The 22,137-nt window shown below is 52.1% G+C and overlaps 1 protein-coding gene and 1 long non-coding RNA gene across 6 annotated transcripts in view; one reads left to right on the forward strand and one right to left on the reverse strand.

Moving 5' to 3' along the window:
- Positions 1 to 14,094, reverse strand: part of LOC116231592 (uncharacterized) — a 44,686-nt gene extending 30,592 nt beyond the window's left edge. For 2 of the 3 annotated variants that reach the window (XR_016468862.1, XR_004167503.2), the window contains exon 1: positions 13,881 to 14,094. This is a non-coding gene — a long non-coding RNA (uncharacterized LOC116231592). Of the gene's footprint in view, positions 1 to 11,536; positions 12,028 to 13,880 lie in introns of those variants that run through there. The other variant, XR_016468861.1, reaches the window with a different exon arrangement.
- EMX2 (empty spiracles homeobox 2) lies at positions 13,639 to 19,971 on the forward strand. 3 transcript variants are annotated; one of them, XM_031597410.2, is made up of 4 exons: positions 13,639 to 13,731; positions 14,399 to 14,883; positions 16,560 to 16,744; positions 19,484 to 19,971. In XM_031597410.2, the coding sequence occupies exons 2-4, from the start codon at positions 14,493 to 14,495 to the stop codon at positions 19,649 to 19,651; spliced, it is 744 nt and encodes a 247-aa protein (XP_031453270.1). In that variant the 5' UTR covers positions 13,639 to 13,731; positions 14,399 to 14,492; the 3' UTR covers positions 19,652 to 19,971. The 3 variants fall into 3 exon arrangements, with proteins under 3 accessions (XP_031453270.1, XP_031453269.1, XP_031453271.1); XM_031597409.2 differs by lacking the exon at positions 13,639 to 13,731 and having other exon boundaries at positions 14,305 to 14,883; XM_031597411.2 differs by lacking the exons at positions 13,639 to 13,731; positions 16,560 to 16,744 and having other exon boundaries at positions 14,305 to 14,883.
- Positions 19,972 to 22,137: the final 2,166 nt, after the last annotated feature.

The following is a 22,137-nucleotide window of genomic DNA, read 5'->3' on the forward strand; positions in this document are numbered from 1 at the left end:
AAGCAGAACAAAAGGCCAAGGGCTTAATCCTGCAAAGATTTATGCACACTTATCTTTACACTCGTGATTAAGCCCAGTAATTTTGGTAGCACCCTGGCTTCAGGAGCCCTCTGAGCATGCGATATTAGACTCTGGAATTAATATGCAATATGTTGAATTGCTGCAGAGAACTAACTAAAGGAGTGAGCAAAGCGTGCTGCAGAGGCTCGATGACAGCAAACTGCAGGCTGAGCAAATACCGCAGGCACTTCTAAGCAGATAAGATAGCTTGTCGTCCTCTAGAAGTGATGGTATAGTGAGATGTAATGAGCGTTTACACACATATTTCAGGGTAATGTTTTTAAATCTCAGAGTCAAAAGTTTAAACCACGTAGATGACACGGAAATGGATGCTGCAGAAGCTAGGGCAGTTTTCAAGCAGTGCTAACTCAGAGCATGCCTGGAGAAGGGCATCTGCGTGACTTGGCTGGGCAAGGACAGCCTGGTGGGCTGGAGACCCCCAGAGCCAGAAGTGATTTCCACAGCCTTTTGGCCCCGTTCCCGACAGAAATGCACATTTCCATCCACACCCCACATGGCTCCCCGCTGGTTTGTACACATTGTGCATTGAACAGGGCACAGATCTCAAGGCTGTGGGTCCTTGACCACAGTCCCTGTCATTAGTGTCCCTGATTGTCTCTGTTCTTACCGCAGGAGGCACAATGGGGCCCATGTTCTAACTTGGGCCTTTAGGATCTCTTCTAATATGAATAGTAATGACTATAATTATTAATCATTACTGTGATTATATGATTATAATTAATAATCATAATAATGAATCATTATAATTACTATACTAAATGACAAGCCCCGCTTCCTCCAGCGAACATCAGAAGCACAAGGAATGAGCTGTTGTGCGTATTTAGTGAATCTCAAGCACCTCTGCACTTACAAGACCAAGGGTCTCTGTTTGTTTTAAGGACTTCCATATTGTATTTCATTCACAAACCTACAGCTGCCTTGAATTGTGACCGGTGGAGTGCTGCTGCCATATGCAAGGTCCTTTGCTTAAAATCCAGCAGTCATGAGCAAACGGAGATTGGCAAGGGGAAGGAATGTGCATATGGATATTACTTGTGCAATAGAGAGCAGATATGCCTAATATTGCATTTTTTCCATCTTAGATTTACAACTGAAAGTAATTCAGTTCATTGAAGAGCATTTTCAGAAAGCCCGAATAAAACAACAAATGTGGAGGCTGCAGGCGTGTGAAAGAGGAATCTTGCTGTGCCCGGCCACTGCACTCCTGTTCTCCCAGGGCACAGGAGAACATTTTATCCCTTGGTGATAAACACACCTCAAGCCCACATGGCTCAGAGATACTGACTGTGAGGTCGATGCTTTTCACCAAACACCTGAAATCTGTTGAGCAGCACTTGGGTACTTTGTGGCTTGTGGCAGAGGGTGTGAACAAGTGCCCTGCAGGATCCTGCTGACATTACCCCATACATTGCTCTGGTTACTGCACTGGTTTGAGTCACCCAGCTCCCTCCCTGGCATAAAGAAATTGATCTTGCAGAGAGTAAAATCCACGCAGAGGGTTTCGTTGTTTAGAATTAGCAATTCCTTGCTACCATCAGCTGCATGCTCAGCAGGGGACCGTACAAGCGTAATGACAGAGTAGAGAAATCCAATTGGTTTTTGAAGGCGAAATGTCTAGTAAGGGTTAGTTGATACGACTCGATTCAACACTGGTGACTTTAAAATGTTGTTATCTATTATCATAGCTGGTAGCACATGTCTGAGATTATGTGCTTTGTAGTTATTGTACAGCTATCATGATAAGAGCCACCACTGTCATTTTGACGTTACTGAGCACAATATACTGCTTGGGAAAATGTTTGCCTTGCCTTCATACTTGTAGTATATTTTGGAAGGGAAGGGATAGGAAAAGCCCCATCTATGCTCCTGTATTAGGAATGAGCCTGCACAAAGTTCTCTGAACTCTGTCAGATGAACAGAAAGTGAGAGCATCTGTGCAGCAGCTCCTCTGCAGTACAGCAGGGAGAGAAACAAATGCTGATAGCTACGAACATTAAAGAGCGATCATTTGGGCCACTTGTCATCAAAAGGGTCTACCTCAGATGTGCGCTGCTTTAGGATCGATACATGGGTCTAGGGTGAGGTACACAGGAAGATGAAGGATTGATTTTCTTTACAGCATGTTTGCCATGCCGTTAACTGACAGGTTGGGCTTTGCAGAGAGAGAACGTGCAGGGCATCACTGGCAGAGCACTTATACCAGCCATTACCTCTTGGTTTATAACTCTTTGCAGAGAAGATAAAAACTTGTAAGTGTAGAAATAGTGACTAAAAGACAAGTAACTATTATAGCTTAATTATAATATCTACTCCGGCCTGAACTTGGAGCGGAATTTAGCTGTTATTCACCATATTCCTGCTTGCAGTGGTTTCTAGGCTCTAGGTCTTTTATGAGAATAATGAAAAGATGAAGGCATAAATCTCAAAGGTAATTTAGTGCCTAATTCTATCAACCGGAGTCAGAGTGAGATAACTTTGGGAATCTCCACTGAGTCATTGGTGCTCCTCCAGAGGGAGGTGCTGAGGTACTCCCGGCAGTGGAACTGGTGCCCAGCATTGTCAGGCTGGATCAGGTGATGGCTTCCTATAGCACATGTTCAGAGGTGGTGGGAGCACTGAGATGGGCCCTATGGCAGTCAGAGCTCCTCCAGACAAATATGTACATGTATGGATGATTTAATTACTAGACTGTTTAGGAGAATTTCTAATCTCTCTTCAGCCACTCACACTGACATCTCTGATGTGTGATATCGTTTAGATTGAAAAGGGAATCCACTTAAAGCCTAAACACTGCAATTACTTTTTTAGATGCCTGGGAGCAGCTCAGAGTTCAAGCACATGATGATCCTCAACCCTGCTAAATTAAAGGCAATAGACCGGTGCGGGGAGAGAAAAATATTCGAGTACACTGTGTTTCAAAGGATGTGGTTTGCAAACTGACGTGCATAGTTTTCAAACTAGAAGTGTAACCTAATAGGGCCAAGGTTTCCAGGCACGAGGTGTGCATCATGCCAGAGACACGCGAGCAAAACCCAGGGCAGCCCCGCTGCTGCCCAGCCAGATGCTGCACATCCAGCACAGTGCAGGGATGTCAAGGAAGGGCTGGGGCCAGAAGGCTGCCTGAACTGTGCTCCCTCTTCACAGCAAGCTGCTGGCTAGGTGTGCTGTTCACAAAGTGGTTCCCTCCTTATAAACAGCCCTTTGTGATAATGTCACAAGGAGAGTTTTGCTAATTCTTCCCTCTTGGTGTATCAGCAATCAGAAGGCGTGCGCACACACTTTTGCCATCATGTTTTGCCAAGCCACAACCACAAGTCATCCCGACAACTTCTGGCAGTTGTGACACAGAACTTATGGTCCGTGTGGCAAAATGTGCTGGCACGTCTCCTGTAAGCTCCATCACTTATGCAAAGCATTCAATGCCAGCTAGCAGCTGCTGTGCTGTGGCCACTCGCATCACACCAGTAGCCCTGTCTCATCCTTTCTTTTCACTTCTACATCTCCACCTGTTCTTTTCCTTTCTTTTTATTTTATTTTTTCCCTCTTCTACCTCTCTCTCTCTTGTGTCCTGTGCAATGACTGGAAAGGCTCTGGGACAGGGATCATCCCTTTGCCCTGAGTGTCCCTCCCTCCCCACAGAGCTCTCCTGGCACAGCACTGCACAACAGCAATGCACAACCAGGCGCCCAAAGATCCCTGGCAAGCTGAAGGGTGAACAGCCTGGAAAGTCAGCATGTGTGTAAAAACACAGTTTTGGGGGGGGGGCTTTTAATGAACTTTTTGAGGGTAATGCAGTGCTGCTCTACCTAACTGAAGGTATTTGCATAGCTGAGATCCGCCTGGTTATTTATTGCGTTTTGGTTGTCTGGGTGTGTTGCCTGTTTTTGTTTGGTAGTTGCTAATGTTTCTGATCTCAACTGCAGAACATATTTATGATTTAGGCAAGCTGCCCAAGAGACAGCCCTAAGGAAATAGCTTGCCCCGAAACAATGGCGTTCTGCATCTTGTCCGGAACATGTCTGACAGCACGGAGTGTGCTTGGGGCTGGTGGTGGGGCTCATCCTGGAGATGTGGTCACAGCCTGACACGGCTACAAAAGACAGCTGTCTGCACCTGGGGGTGTGGGTTCTGCTTTGCCTCTTCCATCCATCCTAGCGTGGCACAAGACTTCACGTGGCTGTGACAGGTTGGGGTTAAGGTGAAGGAGACAGCTCTGCCTGGAGTTGCTGTTCCTTATCCATTGCCTGAGACTAAGAATAACAGATCAGAGTCAGTGTTTCTTGAAAAAGCTGAAAAAATCAAGAAAAAAACCAAGAAGAATCAACGTGGTGTGACCGATCCCCTCTGAGGCCTCAGTTTTATTCCTTCATTTTCATCACAGACACAGATCCTTTCATATTTGGAAAGGAAATTTAGTGCTCATCTCCCTCCTTTGAGCTCACATAGCCATTTTTGATTATTTGCTAACAATTTAATTGCTCTAAAAAAGAAAAGGTGTTTTGTTTTTTGTTTTTTGTTTGTTTGTTTGTTTGTTTGTTTTTCCCCATAAGAAATACAAATAAAACGTTCTTCAGAGTGATGTGGTAACACAGATTGTTACGGTGTTACTTCCAAACCCCACACACAAGGCTTCTTCACTGTCATTACAGGTTCTGCCCCTAGAGTTTGTCCTGAGATTGGCTTAATGCCATTCTCAATGGTTCTGCCTCTTCTGAATACCAAATGGTATTCAGAACTGGATGGTGGTACACCTGTGGAAGACTGTAGAAAAAAAACAAGATGTGGAATCTTATTTGAGAGCTAAATGTGATCTCGAGATAACAGGAGACATTTTGCCACCAACTTCAACCACAGCAGAAGGCTCATGATGAGCACACAGGAGTAAGCAATGTCCTTTGGTCCTCAGCTCGACCATTGCCCACTGTAGTTTTGTCCCTTTCTCTTCTTGTCTTATTCAAGATACATCAGGGACTTGATGATCCTTATTGGGTCCCTTCCAATTTGAGTTATTCTAAGATGTAGACACTGATGTCGTCCTCCTACTTAGACCTCTGGGCCAGAGGTTGTCATCTGGCTCTATACATAAAGCAGCCTAGCACTGATGTCTCCTGACCCTGGATGAGGTCTGCAGAGTGTTATTGCAGGGCAAATAAATAACCCATAACCTAGAACTTCTCCAAGAAGTTGGCAGAGCAGGAGAGCTCTGTTGGCCTGCATGAATGCTGCAAATGCTGCAGTGCTGGGATCCACTGACATCCCTCTGGGTGCTGTGAATGCCCACAACTTGGAATGAATAATCCTCTTATTGCTATCTGGGATACTCTGGAATGTGCAATGCAAGAAAGAAAAGCCAAGCTCTTCATCCTCCAGGGGTCTCCTGGCCAGCCCCAGTGCTCAGAGCTGAGTGAGCCACGAGCAGACAGTGCCCATCCATGGAACCCAGAGCTCTGTGCAGCACGGCTGGGAACTGGGAGCCAGGGGACCTGAGCTACAGCACTCAGTTCTGAGCGCTCCATCAGTGTGGATTTGGTTGTTTCTGGCTGTGCATCCCTCTGGCACACCCTACCCACTGCTTCCAACCCCATTCCTCCACGTGTGCCAGCCCTGACACAGGCTGCACAGCTTGCAGCTCACGGGAAGTCTCCCATTTACCAAAATTGTAATATTTGAGCCATTACGAACATTTTTCGCAATTAAAGCTGCCACACAGTTTAGTCAAAGACATGATTGTGCTGTTTGCTGCTGTCTCCTATTAGGAATTTTGTTGCCTAAAACTTTCCGTGCTGTCCAGCAGAGCGCAATGGGCTGTTGACGGCTATGTGCTATTTTTTTCAGCGGCACTGGGAGAGAAATGGGTTTGTTAGAATATTTTCACACTGAATTGCAAATGATCCCATGCAGCTATTCTTTTCTTCTCTGCAAATATTTTCCATCTCTGGTCTCCAAACAGTTAAATGAAAGACAGCCAGTAACATGGAGAGCTCTTTAATCCTAGGATAGGCAATTGCAAACAGAATAGAGGACATCAACTTCCCTTTATTTCCCATTTAGGACCTGGAGGTGAAAAAGCCAATATTCCTCCGTGTGATGCATCTAGCTGAGCAGATGCTGAATCGCACATGTTCATTTTAGTCAACTCTGCAAGTGTATGGAAAGCAGAAGTACTGACACACCAGAGCAAGGCTCTCTGCCCCTCCAAACTCACAAACTTGAGTTGCAGCCCCAAGAGCCCCTGTGCCCGTCCCCCTGTGCCCTTGTCCCACAGGAGCAGCCCGGTGCTGGGGGTGCTGAGGCCAGGGAGGGGGCAAGGAAAAGAGGGGAGAAAGGGCCAGAAAACGGCGGGAGCCACAGCAGAGCTGAAAATTTTTGTAAAATGGCCACCTCGGATGAGGAGAAAGAGTACGGAGGAAAACCTCCGTGTGGAAGTGGTTACAGATGAGAACGGTCCGACAAGAAAGTTTTGGTGGTGTAAGGGGTAGAGCTGAAGGTGCTGTGGAGAGGGGCTCTGCAGAGGAACAATGGGATCTCCCGGGATCCCGGCCCGGGATGCACACCTCAGCCCCGCAAAGCTCCGAGCTGCAGGCACCCACGAAGCCCCACCAGGTCCCCATGACATGGACGTGGCCTGAGAAACTTCATGGGGCAGCAGGAAAATCTCTGCGGGGCTGGCGGCTCCACGCAGCACCCAGCACTTCCTTCATTATGTCCATATTCTCGTTTAATCTTTCTATGGCTTCGTCAGAAAGAACCTCTCCGTCTCCTTCCTGCCCTTAGCAGCGAGTTTGCAGCCGTCTCGGAGCCGCAGGGCTCATCGTTGGGGTCCCTGCTCGCTGCGCGCCCGTTGCGCGCCCATTGCGCACCCGCGCAGCGAGCGGATTGTCGGCTCGTTGTGCCCGACGGCGCTGGGACCGGGCACGGAGTGCGGCGGGGACAGCTCAAGCACCGTCTGCCGCAGAAAGACAGCCGGGGGCCGGCTTAATGGACTATTTTCCATCCGTTGTGTAAAGAGTGATGAGCTGATGGCTCTAAAATTCAATTGAATACCTGCCCAGACCTAAGTCTAAATATTATTTTTTAAAAGAACAATATGTAATTAAAAACTAATATTTAACAACTTAAACGCCGATCCACTAGGAAATAATAGCCTTTCTTCGCAAAACCTCAGAGATTGACTTCGCTTCCTCCTGTAAAATGAGGCCAGCTTGAACTCTCCAAAGAATCAGTGAGATCAAGTATTTCAGCGCTCAATTTACAGCTCCGGGGGATGTGGGACCCTTTCCCAGCTATCTGGGAAGGCTCGGAAATAACCCCGGCGAGGAGGAGGGGGGAGAAGGAAGGGGAATGAATTCCCGAGCACAGCGCTAACACCTGTAGTGTGTCCGTAACTCAGCGTCGCTGCGGCCACCGCCGGGAGCGGGCGTCTCTCCGGTATCGCGCAGAGAATTGCGAGTAGGGGAAAGGCGCAAGCAAACAACTAAATAAACGAACGTATCGCGTTGCAATGAGCAACCCTGATTTGGGGCGATGCCGCCGTGATACGGACGAGGAATGACGCCTGCATCTCCAGAGCATCGTCGCCTGTTGATGCGCGTTCCCTGAGCTGGAAGGAGCGAACTAACTGTTGTCTCAAACTAAAAATCAAATCCAATCATACCGAGTGCCCCTCGGGGGCCACAAATTTCGCGTCTCTCTGCGATGTCACAGCCCCTTCCCAAACCCTCCTGTCTCCTCTAGCTTCTCTCTTTCCAACCCCACTTCTGCAAGGACCGGGGCGGCCCGGCCGTGCGGAGCTCGGAGCGCTGCAGGGAGGAAGGCCGAGAGGGACACCCGGACGCACCGCCCCACCGCCGCCTGCCCCGACCCTCCCTTCTCTTCCCGAGCTCGTCGTGGAGCTACGGGCAGCGCTGCCCGGTGCTCGGCTCCGGGGAACGGCAAGGCGCATTGGCGGCAGAGTCGCTCCGCTGCGGCACCGCGGGTGTGCGGAGCTCCTTGCAGACTCTCGCCGTTCCTTTCCTGCCCCTTTGTCTGCGGGGAGCGATCCCCCGTGGAGCCCGGCCCGAGGCTCCAGGAGCGCGACCAGCCCCAGCCCAGAGCTCCGCCGCCTTCCTGACCTGCGGGCAAACAAGGGCTCTCATTACCATATGATCTCTCTTTCTTTCTTTCTTTCTTTTCTTTTTTTTTTTTCCATTTTTCCCATTTTCTTTTCTATTTCCTTGTTTTTCTTTTTTTCTTTTTTTTTTTTTTTTTCTTTTTTTTCCCCCTTTTAATTATTTTCTTCTTCCTTAGCGGTCTGTAGAAAGTGAAAAAACAATCAGGTAGACACTTTCTGGAATGAGCCGCTATACGCTCTGTCGTTTGCCCATATGGAGAAAATTACCCCTCGACTTCAGACTTTCGTTGGATCCCGGCGTCAAACAACCCAGAGCCCGCAGCACTCGGGAGAAAGGTCACTTTCGATTCCCGAGCGCTGCTCCTCCCGCCCTGTGCAGCCGCCGCAGCCCCGAAGGCTCCCAGCCATGGGCTCCGCACCCGGGAAGCCCCGCTGCGGTGATGCCGTGGCGGGGGAGGGGGGAGGAAAGGGGGTGTTGTTTGAGACTCGCAACCCGGTGCCCTGGGACCTCAGCCCCGTGTCTGCAAATACCGCCGCTTGTCTATGGCCGGCTGTCTGCTGAGGGCTCTGCCCAAGCAGAGCAGCCGGGGTCTCCTCGGAGCACAGCGCTGCGCTTCTGCCGCGGCTCCCGACAGAGGCCCGACCTTTCCCTTTGTTCCTGCGACGAAAAGAGGCGACCCGGCCCGACCGAGCCACAGTCCCCCCGCAGGGACCGCGCAGGGGAGAGCCAGCACCTCTGGCCCGGGGATCCCCAACTTCAGCGCTGCGCCGAGGGGAAGTTTTCAGAAACTCCTAAACACGCTTTCCCTTTAGTTTTTCCCCCTCCTTCCAGGAAATCATAAAAAATATACAGACTATAAAAGAAGCTTTAATTCAGAACGAGCCCAGCGTTAATGCAGTTGGTGGATGGAAGCATCCAACGCGATGTAAACTGCGCAGAAATCTGAAGGAAGCGCACACGCAATGTAAGGAAAATTCCCCACGTGTGCGTTGAACATATATCATGCGGGTAGAAAATGTCACCCCGGGGCTCGGGTGCCTGAAAAATCCACGGAAAGCGCTGGTTTTGCTGTAGGAGCTGTGTTTTTTTACACTCCGTGTGGCTTCCACAGCGCACATCCGTGCGTGTTTGGGCGTTGGGGAGCGCGCATCAGCGGGGAGAGATCCGGCTGGGCTCTGCGCGACTAAGAGGACATTATGCGTCCATCCCGAGATAGCACTGCCAGCAATTACGTGCTTGGAGTCCTCGAGAAAAATGCAAGATTTAAAATGAAATACGTTCTGATGGGTATAAGTGAATGATACTTTAATGTGCTAACACTGAGTCCCTATACTTTAGGAGCTTGGAGAAATATTTGAGTTATTTCGCGTTCTTCCCTGCAGCCTCCTTCCGCCCCATGTGAGGATGGAAGCCTCGGGGGAATGTAGGGGTCAGTTTTGGTCGGGCGGTGAATCCCCCCAAATGCCCTCTGCGCTTCGCAAGCCCGAACTTCGCCAAACGATGGGTGAAGCGAACGCAAAAACGAAGCTCTCACTGAGAAAAGGAAAAGAGAAGCGGCAGAGCTCACTTTTCTCCGAGCTCGATCCAACACCGGGGTCCGCAGCTTCCCGGTGAGCTTCAGAAGCCACCCGACAACTTTGGGGGTTCCCGGGTTTTCCCCAGTACGGCCGGGAGGAGATCCCGCGGCTGCGCGGCAGTTCAGCTCATGGCACCGCGGTACGCAAAAGTCCTCCTCCGTCCCGCAGAAAGTAAAGCCGAGCCTCACCGATACCCGGCAAAAGCCGTCATTAAATGGAACGCGAACGTCCTCGGGATCGGGCGCTTCGGGAGCGCGTTACACGGGGGTCACGAAGAAAACGAAAGCTCTGTGTGAGAAACCAAAAGCGCTCCGGTACTAACAGAAAGTGCTGAAGTGTCTTAGTTGAAAATATCAGTGTAATTTTCTGGTTTTTTTTTTTTTTTTCTTTAGAAAGAAAGCTTTCCAATGACTATTTTTGTTTGTTTGATTTTACTTTTTCTCCCTCTCGTTTCAGCAGCAGTAAACTCACTTCGGAGGAAAGTTGAGGGAAGTTTACAGCTACGGCCCCTGCTCGGGTGGGAGCTCCGCCGGCTTCAGGCGGCCCCAAACGCTGCTGTCAGGGGGGATTCCATTTGGGAACCGGCACGAAAAGGCACTTTCCTGCCCAAATCCCCGCTGAGGAGCCGCACCGCTCACTGCGGGACAGCACTAATGGGAAACGCGAGTTGGAGACAGGGTTTGGAGGGGGCAGCGAGGAGAGTAAGGTGGGCGCGGGGCTGCCCATGTACCACTCAGGTGCAGAGAAGGGCTGCAAGGTGAATTTCGGTTTGGGATCCACCAAAAGGAATAAGCATCAGGTGCAACACTTCTGGCACGCCGCTCACACACACCCAAAATAAACAGAGGTGACGTTCCGCGAGATGCCCCCAATTCCGGCACAGGTATGATGCAGCCGGCAGGTGGGGGAAAAAAAAAGAAGAAAACAACAACAACAACAACAACAAAAAAACAACAGCGAGCGATTTTCAAAACGCTGCCGTCCTCCTGCCGCGATTTTGAATGAAGTTTTAAAAGAAAAGCGCAGGGGGTGATTAGGTCTTTCGGAAGGCGAAAGGTTTCTTGCCTCGCTGTGGCCGGCAGCGACCTTCCGCGGGGATTGGAGACGGCCCGGGGACCGCAAATCTTCGCAAATCTGCGCGCCCCGTGTCGCCGTCGCTCCCCGCGGGAGGTCGCTGCCGGCGGCAGAGGGCGCTGCCGCCCCGCAGATGCTCCGGGACCGGGTAACCCGGGTAGGGCCCGACCGAGAGCGGGTTCCCCCGAGGGGGAGACCTGGAAGCGAGCAGCGCGCAGCACCCGAGAGCTGCTCCCGAGTGATACCGTGGTGCGGTTGGATCACACCCGCTCCGTTCCTTTCTTTGCTGCCCCCTTCACGGCGGGGCTGCTTGCAGGGTTGGGGATGGCAGTGAGACCCGCTCAGGGGAAATCCACCTGCTTGGCCGAGCCCACCGGCCATCCCCACAGTCCATAGCCCTGTTCCTTTGTACCCGGCTCGGCTGGGCTGAGAGGCCCAGAATCCTTCTAAATCCCTCTGCGCCGCATTTAGGACGCCCGAAACAGAATAGAACGGTGCGTTTCAGGCGCTCCTCCAACTCCCGCAGTCCCCCTCCAGCACGACTTCTCCTTCCCTTTGCGGACACAGATCTCCGGGACAGGAGGGAGCGGAGACAGCCGAACGCAACCTGGAACAAAAAGTTACGTGGGGGCTGAAACTTCCCTCCCTGCCGCCCTTCAGCCGTCACAGCTCAGCCATAAACAACCGCCTTACCCCGAGGTCTCCCGCATCCGAGGCCTTCCTCGTATTTTCTTCTTGGCTCGGCTTCTCAAAGATGAGTATTTCTTTGGAAATCCGAAGCCAGTGCCTCTGAGGCCAGCCATGTAATTTGACTGCGAACGTAGCGCACCCCTCCCTCCGAGAGAGGCTGCCTCCAAGAGTGCGTTTGGAGCAGATCGGGGACTGCTGGGAAGGAGCCCCTGCCAGATTTCCTCCTCGCAGCCGCCAAGAGGACAGGAGAGAGCGGCCCGCGAAGCTGCGTGGGGAAAGTTCACGGGAGGAACTGCGGGGTTTACTGAGGGCCCGGCCGGGCAATGCGGGGCAGCCCCCAAAAAGCCACGGTGACAGCGGGAGAGACGTGGGGAGAGGAGAAAATACTGGGAACTCCCATCGCGAGTCGTGCTGGGTTTTGTTCCCACTGCCCGTGGCCCGTTTTCTCTTTGACAGACCAACAGAACCGCTTGTCCCCGTGTGCATATACACAGACGTAGACACGTAGGTGCCTATGGATGTGTAGGAGCGGTGAGCGGGGCCTGGCAGCTCCCTGCAACCGCAGCGCTGTGGGACAGCATCGAGACGGGAATTCGGCCCCGCGGATGCTTCCCGGCAGTGAAAGGGAAGAAATGCAATGCGCGGTACGGACGGGACTTCCCGGTGTGTGTATGTGTGTGGCAGCGGGGGTTGTTTGTCACACGGATACAGCCAGCGGTCCCCAGCTGCTAAAAGGCTTGCTGCAATTTTCAAAGCAGACTTGTAGTTGTCTCGGGGAAAAATAAATAAATAAATAGATAAATAAATAAATAAATAAATGGGGGAAAAGAAAGAAAAAAAAAAAAACGGAGGGAAAGGAAGAAAAAAGGAAAAGAAAAAAAGAAAAAGAAAAATGGGGAAAAGGAGGAAGAATAAAAATGAGGGGAAAAGGAGAAGGGGGAAAGGAAAAAAGGAGGTGAAGTTTCCCAGTTCAGACTCATTCTGCTGTCGCAGGGAATGTAAATACGCAGATGCAGAACGCGGCTCTTCGCAGAAGTTTTGTTCTTTGCAGTGCTCAGAACCGGAACGCAGCCGGACCCGCACACCGAACCCCGCCGTATTCGGGGCCATTTCTGACCTCCGTAACGCCACAGCTCTGCGGGAACAGCGTTAAGGGAACGGGGCTCCAAGATAAAGGGGCGGAAGGACCTAAGAAGTGTCATAACGAGGAGCAGAAAACACACCGGAGCCCCGCGCCTGTGCCTGCGCTTTCCCAAATGTGCGCGACCTGCACAGCTCCGAGAGAAGAACCGCACGCGTGCGCGGATCTCTGCGCGCACGGCCGCGCAAAGGCAGATCCCCATGTAAGTGAACTCCTACACAGAGTGAACCCGTCCCGAAAGAAAAGGACACTGCCATCCCCGCGTGCCCGGTGCCACTTTGTCACGTCCCTTTAGCGCAGCTTCGAAGTGCTCCTCTGAGCTCTGCGGGCTCAGCGCTCGGCTCCCTCCGCTGTAAGGAGCGGGGATGATCCCAGCCCCGCTCAGGTCTGAGCGCGTTGGGATGCAGCGGAGTAACGGATTCTTTGTGTACGAAGCGGGGAGGAAATAGAAAACAAAGTGTAGGAATGAGGGGAAGGAGCCGGGGCTGGGTGCAGCTCCCCCCTCCCTCGTTCCCGCAGCACCATTCGTTTACATCCGCAATTCTGCATCTTTCAGATAAATTACGCATCGGCGTAATAGATTTAAAGCACGCCAGATTTTTTATCATTAATTGTCAATGTGCAAAATACCTGCTGGTACTTCACTTTAGAAGAATGTAATTGGCAAAAATGGGAGGCTGATGAATAGATAATAGATCCTTAACTACCAATAAACAGTAAGCACCAGCCAAGAGTATTAGGATGTGATCATAATTATTCCGCGGCCCCAGCCAATGGGAGGAGGAGAACTCAGCCCTAAAATCAGCCCCGGACCCAAAGGTAATCGCGAAAATCCGGACAGGGCTGGAGCCGGGGATCGCTCCCCCGTCCCGCCCGGAGCGCCCCGGCCCCGCGGGATGCGGCCGCGCTTCGCTTTGTCTGCGGCCCCGCGCGGTGCGGGCGCTGCGCGGCAGCGGAAGGACACGTAGAGAAGTTGGGAGGTGGAGCGCGGCCCGACCCGGAGCGAAGCGAGAGAGGGGCACCGCGCCGGGACCGCGGGGCTCCGCGTTACACCCAGGTAACCCCGATGGGCCGCGAGCCCCGGCGAGCCGCGGGGAGAGGGATTCGGGCTGCGCGTCCCACCCCCACCCCGAGCTCCCCCCAGCAGAGATGCGGAGCTCACTCTGCCCCCCCCTTCTTCCCGTCCCGTCCCGTCCCGTCCCCTACCTCTGTCGGCGGCTGTCGGCGCTGCGCGGAGGCGGCCCGGGGCGCGGCTGCGCGGATGTGCGCGCTCCCCCCTCCCGGCGCACTCCGATCCGCGGCTCCATCCCTCCCGATGGCGCTGCCCGGCGCTTCGCCTCCCCTCTGACGCACTTTAAAGAGTCTCCCCCTTCAACCTCGAGGCGAGTAATAGCGACCAATCATCAAGCCATTTACCAGGCTTCAGAGGAAGCTGTTTATGTGATCCCAGCACTAATTAGGCTCATGAACTAACAAATCGTTTGCACAACTCGTGAAGGGGCCGATCACATCCATGGATTGTCTTTGGACTTAGGGAGGGAGGGGGGGGCGGGGGGGGGGGCGACCGCCTTTTCCTCGCAGGAGGGAAACTTCTCCCAGCAACTTTCCGCGTGTGTGTGTGTGTGCGCGCGGCGCGCGTGTCTCCCTTTTGGGTACCGCCGGCTGCCGCTGCCTCCTTCCCTCCGGCCCCCGTCTATTTATGTGTGTATCTATCCCTCCTCAAGTCACTCCCCGCTGCAAACTTCCCCGGATCGCCTCCTCCCGCGCACCGCAGAGCCACGCACAGATTTGCCGGGGGACGCCCGCCGCCGCCGCACCATGTTTCAGCCCGCGCCCAAGCGCTGTTTCACCATCGAGTCGCTGGTGGCCAAAGACAGCCCCTTGCCCGCGTCTCGCTCCGAGGATCCCATCCGCCCGGCGGCTCTCAGCTATGCCAATTCCAGCCCGATGAACCCTTTTCTCAACGGCTTCCACTCCACCGGCAGGGGGGTCTACTCCAACCCGGACTTGGTCTTTGCGGAGGCCGTCTCCCACCCGCCGAACCCGGCCGTGCCCGTGCACCCCGTGCCCCCTCCCCACGCCCTGGCCGCCCATCCGCTGCCCGCCTCGCATTCCACGCACCCGCTCTTCGCTTCGCAGCAAAGGGATCCCTCCACCTTCTACCCGTGGCTAATACATCGCTACCGGTATCTGGGCCACAGGTTCCAAGGTACGTGAAACTTTGCCTCGTTCCCCTATGCTCGGGGCGGGCGGTGGGCGGTGGGGCTGCGCTGGGCTCCGTCTTTGCTTCTCTCTCCGCCCGGTTCTGGCCTCGCGGAACTGTCCGAGAGAGGGGTCCCGGCTCAGTTCTTTCAGGTTCTGTTCCCGCTTCGGTTCGTTTTCCCTTCGAGGAGGGGGGCACGGCCGGGTTTGACTTCGGCAGGGTTTGTTTATCCCCGAAAGAAGCGAGGGTTAAACTCAGGACGGACGTTTTAATGCAAACGTACGGAGGAAGAGACGCAGAGGAGAGGGCTGGAGGGGCTGAGGGTCCCCGCCGTAGCCCGGCCCTGGCCCAGAGAGAGGAGAAAGGAAACCCAAAGCCCGGCTCAGGGGCGGCCCGTAGAGATGGGGCTGCGGAGAGCCGCGCAGCGGGGGAAGCCCGGAGCTGCCCGGTGGAGAACAACCTCGGCGGGGAAAGAACCAAATCTATGGAGCAAAATGAATAACCCCCCTCCTGGTTTAACCCTTTGCTAATGGCAAAGTCTTCCTCCAGGGGTGAGCCGGTTTCTCCCGTAGTGGCTCCTGTTCTACTTCTTAGTTTCGTAAAACAAAACTAAAAAAAAAAAAAATAGCAAAAAACAAAAAATAAATCAGCCTCCGCTCGGAGGACTCCACCTAGATCTATATTTTTATATTTTTCTTATTATATTTTTCCCCGGTATTTTCCTTTATTATTCACTAACGAAACCCACCCACCTGCGGGTCTCCTTTCCCGGCTGCCCCGAACGCGGCACCGGGGGGAGCGGAGCGGCTCCGCGCGGGCGGAGAGCGGCCATCGCCTCCCGCAACGAAATGAGGGGTTTCGCTCACCGGTTGTTTGTCGCAATCATCCCGCGATTGGTACAGAGCTGCGGATGAAAGGCGGAAATGCGCCGGTGTTGAGCCCCAGCCTGCTCCCAGCACACCCTCCTCCCGCAACGATTCTTAATGCGTTTACGGAGAGGGACTCTCGGTGCCTTCCTCGCCTTGTAGGGAGCGATCCGAGCTGCGGCGGGGACCGAACCGGGGGGAGATGATGGGGGGGTGGGGGGGTAGAAATCCGCAAGACGAACTCCGGCCCCGCAGCAGGCCGACCTCGCCGCTTGTTTCTCGAAGTTTCTGTCCCTGCCGGACCGGGCACCGGGGGCCACCGGGAACCCATCGGGAGGCAGCGAGGGGGAGCGGGGCGGGCGGTGGGGAGGCCCAATGTCGGCACCGGGAGCGGCGGAGCGGAGCGGGGCGGTGAGGATCGGCCGCGGCCGCACGGAACCTCTGTGCCGGCGGAAGGAAAGAAATCCGTATAGAAACACGGAGCTGCCGGACGGGGCCTCACACTCCACAGCCCGGCTCTGGCCGATCCTTTTCCATTATTATTATTATTATTATTATTATTATTATTATTATTATTATTGCTCTCCGGGTTGTGTATACCATTCTATTTTCTCCCATTTCTTTCCTTCCCCGAAGTTTTCCTTCCACACACTTATCGAAATTATATTTTTTAAAGTCCTTTTCAGAAAACCAAAATAAAATAGAGGGAAGGAGAAAGGGCAGGGAGAGCTTTGCGGCGGTAATGGTGGGAAGAATAATTCTCGCGCTAAGAACTCCTCTCGAGTTCTCCCTGCTAACCTCTGTCCCGCTGCCCAGGGAACGAGACCAGCCCGGAGAGCTTCCTTCTGCACAACGCCCTGGCCAGGAAACCCAAACGGATCCGTACAGCTTTCTCCCCGTCCCAATTACTGAGACTGGAACATGCCTTTGAGAAGAACCATTATGTGGTGGGAGCGGAGAGAAAGCAGCTGGCACACAGCCTCAGCCTCACGGAAACTCAGGTAAGGGGAGGGAGGAGATGGCTGCGGCCGGGACGGAGCGAAGGCACCGTGGGGCACCTCGGGAACGGCCCCCGGCCCAGACCCGGATGGGTTCCCCGTGCTGAGTTCGGGCCCTGCCGAGCGGCTCCGAGAGGGGGGAGGCGAGGTGTTTCTCTGCCCCAGTGTTAGAAATCCTCTCCTGGTTTAGTTTGATTTAGTTTGGTTCGTTTCTGCGCGGTTGGCGTGACCCGCACGAATATTCGTGTGCAAGGGGCAAAGCCCAGGAAACAAATAGCGGAGAGGAGGGAAAAAATAAAAAAAACATCCCCAAGTTTGGATACAAGGGCAGAAAGGCAGTGTGTGTGTGTGTGTGTGTGTTTGTGTGTGTGGAGGGGGTGGTGGTTCACTCATTCCCAACCCTGCGTCCGTCACAGCGGCGAAAAGACGGACCGGATCGGGAGGGCACGAAACTTCAAAATAAAGGCAGAGAAATTATTAATGGCGAGGAATCCCCTTTTCTCCCTCCTCCCCACGTTGCTGGCTGCGGTCCAGAACCACATCGGAGCCCGTTCCGCTCCCCGGCGCGGTGTTTCTGGTCCGGTCGCGGTGTTCGGAGCGCACCGAGACGCGGCTCTGCGGAGCTCCGCATCCCGACGGTGCGGCTCCATGCGGGGTTCCGCCCTCCGGCTCAACGCCCGGCCGTGGAGGTGGTGGTGCTGATGGTGTTGCTGTGATGTCGGGCTTTTGTTTTGAGCCTTTCCGACGGTGTCGTAGGGAGAGTGTTCCAGATGGGGATTGTCTTTGCCATACAGTATGTGGCACTGTACTTTAAAAAAAAAAAAAACAAGCGAACAACAAACCATACAGCCGCAGCCTAGTTCAAAGTTCCCAGTAAACAGAGCGTTCTCTGGGCGGATTAAGTTGTAACACTTTTTTTTTTCTTTCTTTCTTTTTCTTTTTCTTTCTTTCTTTCTTTTTTTTTTCTTTTCTTTTTTTTTTTTCTTTTTTTTCTTTTTTTCTTTTTTTTTTTTTTTTAACTCCTTTACGTGGGGGAAGCAATAAAGAGGTTGGAGCTTTTGTTTTAAAATGTCTCCCTAACAAAACAATAAAAAGGGATCGCCACTTTTATGAGGTTCTCCGAACAAGGGACCGGTCACGGGCTTATTTCCACTGGAAAGCTGTATTTAAGGTGGTCTTTGTGCTGCTTGATTCCGAAGCTGGTCGGGGTCTTTTGTCCGGATGTCAAACCCCCAGTCCCCTACAAATGAGCTCCCTTTTGGGAGATCAGCGTGCAGAAATGAACCGTCCTCCCCTTCAATTAGCAAACTAAAAGCAAATTAAACTCACCCCTTGTTCCCCGCTCAGCTTTTTGATGGGGGACTTTTGGAGAATATGAAAATGGAGTAGAGATGTGTGTCCGGCCAGGCAGCGCTCTGTTCTGAAGAGGCAGCGAAGCGGGTTAAACCGGCTTATTAAAATGCTCCCGTTCTCTTTCCCCCCTCGCTGGGGCCTTTATCAGGCACTTTCAGACAGAACCAGAGTTTAAACTGCTTTAAAAAAAAAAAAAAAAAATTGTTTACCTTTGGCCGCTACGAGGAGTGTGGCCAGCCCTGGAGATAGCTCCAGATCAATACTATCTGTAATTAAAGCGCCGGAGTCAGCTGCCGGATGGTTAAGTCAGATTTATTCGGAGCTGAACAAATCCGGAGGGGTATTTATGGCCGCACTTCCAGCTCTGTCCCTAATGCGATCTCTCCTGGACGGCATATCTCGAGGAGACGCTCGGGGCAGCGCCGGACGTTTTTAATTTAGGCACTTTTTGATTGGTTTGTTTCTTTCGTTTTAATCTCTTTTCCAAAAGGAAAAGATCTCTCGTTCGCAACCCCGTTAGGGCCGAGGCTCTCGCTGCGCTCTGTGCGCATCGGTCCCGGTGCGGCCGTGCCGAGCTGTACTGTGCCGTGCAGCGCCATACCGAGCCGAACCGTGCCGAGCCGAAGCAGCGCCGGGATCCCTTCCCAAATGCTCAGGGACACCTCGGCGGGTGCGGTCCCGAGAGCAGCCCGGACGGCTGATGCCGGCAATGCGCGCGTCCTGCGCGGTCCTGGGCGTGCGCTCAAATTCCGCGCAACTGCACCGGGTGTTCCCACTGCCTCCCGGCTCTGTGCTGCGCGCCTACGGCCGTCTTGCGCGGCTGAACGGGCACATGCGGAGGGGATACACGTAGCGGCACGACTCTATAGGCGTCCCTATAGGTGTCTCTATAGGTGTCCCTATGGGTTTCCCGGTCGGTGTCGATATAGATGTCCCCGGGGGTGTCCCTGTAGATGTCCCCATGTGTGTCCCTGTAGATACCCCTGTAGATGTCGGTCTGAATGACCCTGTGGGAGTCCCTGTAGGTGTCAATATAGATGTCCCTATGAATGTCCCAACAGACGTCCCAGTATGTGTCGGTACGGATGACCCTATAAACGTCCCTGTAGATATCCCCTATGGGTGTCCCTATAGATGTCCCTGTAGATGTCCCTACGGGTTCGCCTTGTAGGCGGTGTCCCTATGATCGTCCCATGATGTCCCTATGAGTGTCCCTATGGATATTCCTATAGATGCCCTTCTGGATGTCCCTGTCGGTGCCTCTACGGATGTCCCCATAGGTGTCCCTGTAGGCTCGGGGCCGGCCGGCCGCAGGCCCCGCAGGTGTCCGTCCCTTCTGCAGTACCCGTTCAGGACTGTATGCTAACGCCCCGTGTTTTACCCCCGCAGGTAAAAGTATGGTTTCAGAACAGAAGGACGAAGTTCAAGCGGCAAAAGTTGGAAGAGGAAGGTTCGGACTCACAACAGAAGAAAAAAGGGACTCATCACATTAACCGGTGGAGAATCGCCACCAAACAAGCCAGTCCGGAAGAAATCGACGTCACGTCGGACGATTAAAAACTGGCACTTTGAGACATTTCAAGCCAGCCAACGCATCGAAAGAAAGTGTTAAAGGCTCCCGCACCCCGGCGTGGAGGTGCGGGGAAGGGACACGGAGTGCTTCATCCAAACGCGATTCCCGTCTGGAGGGCGGCGGCGAACGGCGGGGGCAGAGCGCGAGGTGCGGAGCGCGGCGCTGCCGGCACGGCCCTGGCACGGGGATCTGTCGGGCAGAGCCCAGCGCCGGGACGAGGGACTGACTGACTGACTGACTGACTGACAGGTATTCCGTTTCTCGCAGTCCACTTTTAAAAACATAATGTCGAAAAAAAAAAAAAAAAAAAATTTCCCCTCCCCCTTCCCCCCCCCCCCCCCCCGAAAAAAAGGAAAAATCTTAAAAAAAAAAAAATCTTTAAAAGAAAAAAAAAAAAAGCAAAGAAATCTTACCACCTTACGGGACGTTTTGCACTTCACAGTTTTTTTTGTTTTTGTTTTTGTTTTTCCGTCTTAAAAAGAAACATTTTCATAAGCAGCCAAAACCCACACCTGTTTCAGAAACTTGAACTGCATGTGTAAAGCCGTCTGGGCAAAAAAAAAAAAGAAAAACAAAAAACAAACAAAAAAAAGAAAAGGAAAAAAAAAAGGAAAAAAAAAAAAAGGAAAAAAAATTACCCCGCTTCCTAAAGACAGAAATGAATGGTAATTTTTTTTCCCCTCTAAGACAGGTTCTGTGTGCTTTTTAATTTTATTTTACGAGAAATGTGCAGTCTGTAAACATTTTATGATAACTTCTGGCGTCAAAGTGTTCGTGAAGGTGAATGGAGTAGCGGTACTCGGGCGTAGTGTTCCCCGACGGACGAAGGGAGGGGGGGGGGGGCGGGGGGAGGGCGGGGGGGGCCCGAGAATGGTCGGAAATTTGCTGCCAAAAAAAAAAAAAAGAAAAAAAATCAAATGATCCCCCCTCTCCCCCCCCCACTCCCAACTCTGTCCCCACTGCGAAACCGAATGCTGATTGTATTTTAACGCAAATAACGCGCAAACCCGGCGACCAGGTTTGGCGGTGGGGAGAATCCGGAGATAAAGGACTGAAAATCGCGTATTGAGGGTTTTTTGTTTGGTTTGGTTTGGTTTTTATTTTTTCTCCTAATGGCCATTTTCATTGGGGCAATTTTCAAGCACTGACCTTATAATATTCCGAGATCATAGAGATACTAAAAAAAAAAAAGAAAAAAAAAAAAAAGAAAAAAAAAAAGTGACAAATGTTTCCTTCATGTCTTCTATACCAGAATGTAAATATTTTTGTGTTTTGTGTTTAATTTGTTAGAATTCTAACACGCTATATACTTCCAAGAAGTATGTCATTGTCAATATTTTGTCAATAAAGATTTATCAATATGCCCTAACACTTCAAGCCCTCTATTTCCCCCCCTACCCCACCCCTCCTCACACCTCTCGCTTTTCCCCCTCCGCTCGATCCGTGCGCTCAGATCCGCGCTCCGGTGCCCGCGCAGCGCATTCCTGCGGCCGTGCGCGCATTTCCTTCACGAACCCAATCGTTTGGAAACAGCCATCTCCAAACGAGCCGCGCAGCGCTGCTGGCTGTAAATAAATACCTCGAGAAAAAAAAAAAAAAAAAAAGAAAAAAAAAAAGAAAAAAAAAAGGAAAGGACACAGAACCAAATCCAGCCCCTCCCCGGGCACAACCTGATGGGAGCGTTGCGCGGGTCGCTGCGCGTTCGGCAGAATGCAAAGCTTCCTTGGCGGAATGATGGATTTGAGCGTGCGGCGGTGATTTTTTTAATATTATTATTTGTAATGTTTTCCCTCTCGCCCACCCCCTTCACCTCCCTCCCCCCCCCCTTTTTTTTCCTTTTTTTTTTCTTTTTTCTTTTTTTTTTTTTTTTTTTTTGCGCGATCCCGGGCGCTGCGCAAAACTCTGCTGTAAAAACAACCCTGAAACTTTTTTTTTTTTTAAAAAAAAGTTGCTCGGGGTCCTTGAGGAAACGAGCCGGTTTTCTGGGGGTACACAGTTGTTTTTTCATGCTTCATTTGCTCCTTAGCCTGATAGACTGCATTAATCAGTTTTATTTCCATTGATAGAGAAACCTCGTCTGCTCTGTTCGAGCTACAAAGAATCCTGCGAGCTTTTGTGAAAGTGCAAATCAGTTTAGGCAATTATCATACCAGGAATATGAAGGGGAAAGAGGAGGCATTGCCCAGTGGTCTCCTTTAATCTCTTAATCCGTGGATCCAGGGGGGCTGGTTGGACATAATTTAGGACAATCTGACTACCCTTTACACTGTGATAAGGCGAAGTTACAATGCATCGCGAAAATACGAGCTTTGTTCAACGCCCTGCCTTGAAAAAGTTGAGATTAGGCATTCCGCGCACGTGGTGGCGGCTCCGGCGGGTGCTATGTAAATTATTATTATTATTATTTATATATATATTAAAAGAAACAAAAATCCGATTTGATTTTATTTTGGCGGCCTTATGGGATGCC

This window comes from Phasianus colchicus, chromosome 8, assembly GCF_987193195.1.
Source record: "Phasianus colchicus chromosome 8, bPhaCol1.hap1.1, whole genome shotgun sequence".
In the NCBI taxonomy this organism is placed as follows: domain Eukaryota; kingdom Metazoa; phylum Chordata; class Aves; order Galliformes; family Phasianidae; genus Phasianus; species Phasianus colchicus.